The following is a 7,051-nucleotide window of genomic DNA, read 5'->3' as shown; positions in this document are numbered from 1 at the left end:
TGAAAAATAATGATAAATAAAAATAAACATAATAGAAATAGATATGAAAATAATAAAAATACAAATAAAATTTTAATAGTAGAAATAAAAAAAAAGATAATAATAAAAATAAAATGAAAATAATAAACATAAAAATAAAAATGATAAGAATAAAAATAATAATAAAAAGATAATAAAAACAAATAATATTTTTTTAACATAAATAGAAATAAGAATAATAAAACAATCATAATGAAAATACAAAAATCTAATAAAATATAAATTAAAATAAAGTTAATAAAAACGTAAATAAAAAATAATGAACTTAAAACAAAATAACGATGATAGAATAATAATAAAACGAAAAAATTAATAAAAAATAAAAGTAAAAAACATTAAAATAAAAATATAAAAAACATAAATTAAAACAGTAATAAAAAACAATACTGACAAAAAAGAAAATATAAAAATGGAATTCAGTAAAAAATAACAAAAAATAAGATTATGTGAACATTGTTCGAAAACAATTAATCGAAAACAATTATTCGAAAAACAGTTATTCGAAAAAACAATTATTCGAATGGAAAATTGTTCGAAAGAAAGTTGTTCGAAAGGACAGTTATACGAAATGGTAATTATTCGAGATGCAAAATTCTTTATTTAAACAAATGTGTAAAAATACCAAAAAGGATGAAATCTTTTAAGTATGAATGTTATTACTAAAACTATTAAAATGGATTCATGATAAAACAGATTTACTTATAAATGCAAGTTATGCGCTACAGCGCGCAAACACTCTAATACTGAGCACTCTTCAAAGGTTGCCACTACTACTATCCTTTCATTCAAGTCACGATATTTCTTGGAACTCTTCATATTTGTGCTTCCTGCTCTTACTTTTGCAATGTGAATTTCTTGTAAAACCCTGCTGTCTTTTTAAAAGCATCTAGGAACTTCCATATTGTTGGATGATGAGATGGACATTTGCTGTAAAAAAGCTCTGTGCCATCCTTCAAGTGCGTTGTTAGTCCTAGGCAAATCAGTATTGACTCTCTAAAAACAAGACCACATACTTATTTCAAACATAGGACTACGTCGATGACGTCTTGAAGGACGACCAATCCATGAATCTTCAAAATAATCTAAAATAGGATTTACATGTTGAGGATATATATATGAATCTAAAAAAAAAAAAAAAACAAAAACAAAACAAAAAAAAAAAAAAAACAAAAGCTTCAAATGATTCAGTAACTTTGTCAACGGGGACAAAGGCTAGGCTAACAGCATTCGAATTTTTAAAGTAAATTCGGAATCTGTATCGTATCTCACTTTCAGACCACAATCACATATCTTTCGATACAAGCACTGGCCTAAGTGGAAAAGGCATCCATAATGAGAAGCTGTGCTGAATTCTTCTTTAACGGCAGTTATAGCTGCAAGTTCAAAGTCTGAAGTTATGGTTGAAACTTGTAAATTTGGAACCATAGACTTAATTAGAGCAAATAATCTTCTATAAGTTTCAGCCCTTTTATCTGGAAGTAAAGCGTAAACCACAGGAATGGTGTAATTATTCTTCACAGCATGATGTACAGTACATAATTGTTCAAATAACTGAGGTACAGTTTTAAATGTTCCGTCCACTTGTAAATTTGCACTCTTCTCAAGTAGACTCAAATTATTCTGAGTTGCAAATATAAGCATTCTATCATCGTAATGGCCGGAATCATATAGCAAAAACTGCTCCCCTTTATGAGTTTTAGTTTGGTCAGTTGTTAAAACAATTTCCCGTCTATGAATTGGATTAGCTAAGCCTGCTCTTTCTTTTTGTCTGACGTTGTGAATAGTTCTTTTTATAGAGCTTATTTGTGGTAAAGCTTGCGCGGCACTTTCACTTAATTGCGATGCAGCTGCAGAAATGACATACTGAGGAGAATCACGGCTTTCTTTCGCATCACTTTTCACTTTGTTCATAAAACTGCACACTTCTGTATTGACAGCATCACCGGAATGGTTATGTTCACTAGGAACTTTAATCACTTTACCATCATTGGTAATTGTTCGACTTTTGCAATACGATGCGAACTTATTTCACTTCCAATATATCTTGTTACCAACTTGCTTGTCTTTCATGAATAGGAAACCATCGATTTTAAGCATAGGCTTGCCTTTTTCACTTGAAATGTATTCGGCCATCACTGAAGGGCTGCAGTATTCCGAAGAAATGAAGTCCTTGGTGCTTGATGTCCTTCACGACGTTTATTACCACTAAGAAAATCGGATAACGTTCAAACAAACATTTGAACTAAGAAAATCGGATAACGTTCAAACAAACATTTGAACTACAAAATCGGATAACGTTCAACAAACATTCAAACAGTTATTTGCCTATTTGAACAATTGCTTATTAGAGTAAGGTTCAAACAACATTTCGAATACTTATCATTTCGTATAATTGTCCTTTCGAATAACTTTCTTTCGAACAACTTTCCATTCAAATAGCTGTTTTTCGAATAAGTGTTTTTGAATAATTGTTTTCGATTAATTGTTTTCGAATAATTTTCATGATACGAAAAATAAAAAATAATAAAAATAAAAATATGGATAATAAAAGTAAAAAGAATAATAATAATAAGAAAATAATAAAGAATAAAGATAACAATAATTTAATAATAATAATAAAACAAAGCAAAAATAATAATAACAATAATAATAATGCATCAAGGAAATAGATACCCTAATCCAGACTGTACGGATTGTATCTGGGGACATCAGGATGGAGTTTGGAATAGAAAAATGTGCCTTAGTCAACATACAAAAAGGAAAAAGGCAAAGTAACGAGAACTGAAGGGATAAAGCTACCAGATGGGAGCAACATCAAACACATAGATGAGACGGGATACAAATACCTGGGAATAATGGAAGGAGGGGATATAAAACACCAAGAGATGAAGAACACGATCGGGAAAGAATATTTGCAGAGACTCGAGGCGATACTCAAGTCAAAACTCAACGCCGAAATATGATAAAAGCCATAAACACATGGGCATTGGGCAGTACCAGTAAATCAGATAAAGCGTAGGAATAGTGGAATGGACGAAGGCAGAACTCCGCAGCATAGACCAGAAAACTAGGAAACATATGACAATACACAAAGCACTACATCCAAGAGCAAACACAGACAGACTATACATAACACGAAGGAAAGGAGGGAGAGGACGACTAAGCATAGAGGACTGCGTCAACATCGAGAACAGAGCACTGGGGCAATATCTGAAAACCAGTGAAGACGAGTGGCTAAAGAGTGCATGGTAAGAAGGACTGATAAAAGTAGACGAATACCCATAAAATTTACAGAGACAGGAGAATGACAAACAGAACAGAGGACTGGCACAACAAACCAATGCACGGACAATACATGAGACAGACTAAAGAACTAGCCAGCGATGACACATGGCAATGGCTACAGAGGGGAGAGCTCAAGAAGGAAACTGAAGGAATGATAACAGCGGCACAAGATCATTCCCTAAGAACCGGATATGTTCAAAGAACGAAAGATGGAAATAACATCTCTCACATATGTAGGAAGTGCAATACGAGAAATGAGACCATAAACCACATAGCAAGCGAATGTCCGGCACTTCCACAGAACCAGTACAAAAAGAGGCATGGTTCAGCGGCAAAAGCCCTCCACTGGAGCCTGTGCAAGAAACACCAGCTACCTTGTAGTAATGAGTGGTACGAGCACCAACCCGAAGGAGTGATAGAAAACAATCAGGCAAAGATCCTCTGGGACTATGGTATCAGAACAGATAGGGTGATACGTGCAAACAGACCAGACGTGACGTTGATTGACAAAATCAAGAAGAAAGTATCACTCATCGATGTCGCAATACCATGGGACACCAGAGTTGAAGAGAAAGAAAAAAAAAATGGATAAGTATCAAGACCTGAAAATAGAAATAAGAATGATATGGGATATGCCAGTGGAAATTGTACCCATAATCATAGGAACACTAACTACGATCCCAAGATCCCCGAAGAGGAATCTGGAAAAACTAGAGGCTGAAGTAGCTCCAGGACTCATGCAGAAGAGTGTAAACCTAGAAACGGCGCACATAATAAGACAAGTGATGGACTCCTAAGAAGGCAGGATGCAACCCGGTCCCCACACTATAATACCATATATATATATATATATATATATATATGATATATATATATATATATATAAATATATATATGATATATATATATATATATATATATATATATATATATATATATATATGTATATATATATATATATATATATATATATATATATGTAGATGTATATATATATATATATATATATATATATATATATATATATATATATATATATATATATATATATATATATATATATATATTATATATATATCACATCAGGAAAACTATAAATATAAAGGAAGAGGTGTCCAATCAGACGAACGACAGTCATGTACAGGCGTTTTATTAAGAAACGTTTCATGTTGTCACCAACACATCATGTCTGCAATTGAAATTCAACATTAAAATAAACTTAAAAATTACAATAAAAATGAAATAAACTTAAAAATTACAATAAAATAAAATATACTCAGAACGTTAAAATAGGGAATGAGAAGAAAACTACGTATTCATAAAGAAAGAAAGAGCTGAGTGACTAAAAACGGTAAGGTCTGCACACAACGTAAACCACTCACGCCAGAGAGAGAGAGATGACGAGGTGTTGGAGTTTAAACTAGGTGAAAGGTGCTTAATAAACAATGACTCAAGGGTAGTTAGATGGGTAGTTTTCTTTGTGGTGCCGATTATAGAAAAATGTTTCTTTTCGATAGTAACCTTACAACTCTTTGCATGTATTCTTATATTAGAGAACTCGGGATTAGAGATTCTGGACCCAGTTCTGTAACTTAATCCCAAATGGCTATAATACCGGACTTGTAAAATCCTGTAATTTGTCCTTGTAATTAAAAAACCCTCCAATTTTTGTGTGGATTAATGGGAATAAGATTAAGTTATAAAAAACCAAATTCCTTTTCAATAATATTTTCTACCTTTTTACACGTAAACTGTCTGAATGAATAAATGGGATGGGTGCATACATAGTTAACTTAGGTACATTAAAATTAAGGGTAGGTGCTGACAGATGCCTCGATAGCAATTTACTAATAATGTTAAAAAGCAGCTTTTTGGGAAACGAGTTCTTTACAGAATATTCTAAAAGAAACTCGACTCCAGATGGAAGCAGAGCCAATCAGGTGTGTACCGAATGGTCCCTAAAAAACCAAAGTAGATATAGCATTTATCTTAAAATTACGGAAACACGAGCTAAAAAATTGTTCCGAGCCCAGTGAAGGTACTCTTTCTAAAAACACTTGTGTTGAAAAGGTGGATATCTCTAGTTATTTTTATATCCAAGAAGATCAGGGAGTCATCCTTCTATTTTCCAACGTAAATTTAATGTCAGGATGGGCTTCACTTACATAATCTATAAAAAGCTGGCATTGCCACGAAAATTTAAATAAGGCAAAAGTATTCTTTCCTCCAAATGTTCCATTTAAAAATTGGCAAACAACGGTCCCAAAGGAGAACCCATGGCAACCCCCTCTGACTGTTGAGTTTGGAATTACTTAACACAAGAACCAGCACTTCGATGATGGGCTGTTATTTTCTCGCCCCGCCCACATTTTTAGATACTCTTCGGGAGGAAACTATCCTCTTCATTTACATTTTAATGTTACACTGATGAGGAACCCTGTCGGGTGTTTGAAAGTCTTTGTTTTATTTTTACATTGAATATATTATCATTATTATTATTATTATTATTATCATTATTATTATTATTATTATTATTATTATTATTATTATTATTATTATTAATAAAAGATAAACAGATTAATCGATCTTCATTATATATCAATCCTTCTCTCTTTAACTGGAAAAGAATGGAATGCACACTGTAGAAGTCGTTTAAAACAGTTTCATTTACAATAAAATCATACTTGGGCACACTTCAGGGAATAAATTGTTTATAAGGCCGAAGGATATATTAGCAAGGCATATTTAAATATTAACCAAAATAGGAGGAAAAAAAAAACCATGATTTCTTTTATTGTTAGTTATTTGCAAATGTGCAAATACTGTAATGAAAATCATTAGAAAATGATGAAAGGACGATTAAGGAAAAAGACCTTTCTAAAAAATCATCTTTTTTCACAATTTTTGATGAACCTTTTTCGTTTTACTATACATTTTATATATATTTAATAAGACTAATCTACTGTAAGTATATGATTGATTTTTAATGATAAACTTGATCTCACTAAACATTTTTCGTCAAACCTTAAATGAGAGTCATTGCTCTACAATAGTATGTTTTTATTATTATAGATGCTTCTCATTATTCGAAATCAGATCTGCACATACAATGTCCAAAGCAGGAGAGGAGATGCTTTTATCAAAAGCCGCATAAGTGAAGGAGAATAAGCCATGAAATCTTTTTTTCTTATCGGAAATCAAATTACCCGTTACAGTAAAACAGGCGCCATGTTCCTTGCAAATCGAGTTTACGAAGCTGATTAACTCAGCTAAGGCTATTATTCAGTTTTCTCAAACGCCGAGAGCGAAGGCTGCATGATTTATAGTCCCTGATCTACGGATCTCGTCAAAGAGTTCTTTATAATTTACTTACTGGAAAACAAACTCCATTAAACGCTATTAGTGCGTTTACTTTTCTAAGATCGCTCTGGTGGGGCCAGGTAGAAAAGGCAGAGTTTGTCATATCTACGGGTAGTAAGTCCATTAAATGCTTCCCGCAGATATAATCCTTCTTAGGAGGATTCGCTTTAGACCTTGGGAGTCGAGAGAAAGAATTTGCTTCTTCCCTGTTAACTTTTTTTTTTCTCATTCCCGATTCTATTTACTATTCCTTCTTTCTCTTTCTATAATTGTAGATGCGCTGTATGGCCTGTTGGCTCCGGTGTTTGGCCTTCACTATCTTGTTTTGTTTGGTTATTTTTTTTTTTTAAGAAAAGACATCCACTCA

The 7,051-nt window shown here is 32.4% G+C and overlaps 1 protein-coding gene across 1 annotated transcript; it reads right to left on the bottom strand.

Annotated features, from left to right (window-relative positions):
- Positions 1–1,251: 1,251 nt before the first annotated feature.
- On the bottom strand, positions 1,252–1,950 carry LOC135208386 (uncharacterized). Its single transcript, XM_064240488.1, has one exon. It carries the CDS (start codon positions 1,948–1,950, stop codon positions 1,252–1,254), a length of 699 nt encoding a protein of 232 aa, XP_064096558.1.
- Positions 1,951–7,051: the final 5,101 nt, after the last annotated feature.

The sequence above is a fragment of the Macrobrachium nipponense genome, chromosome 35 (genome assembly GCF_015104395.2).
Source record: "Macrobrachium nipponense isolate FS-2020 chromosome 35, ASM1510439v2, whole genome shotgun sequence".
Taxonomy (NCBI): Eukaryota; Metazoa; Arthropoda; class Malacostraca; order Decapoda; family Palaemonidae; genus Macrobrachium; species Macrobrachium nipponense.
This window is presented reverse-complemented; position numbering and strand designations above follow the sequence as displayed.

What these genes read in the sequence shown, in the direction of transcription:
- LOC135208386 (XM_064240488.1), bottom strand. Translation starts at nt 1,950, where the DNA reads ATGAACAAAGTGAAAAGTGATGCGAAAGAAAGCCGTGATTCTCCTCAG.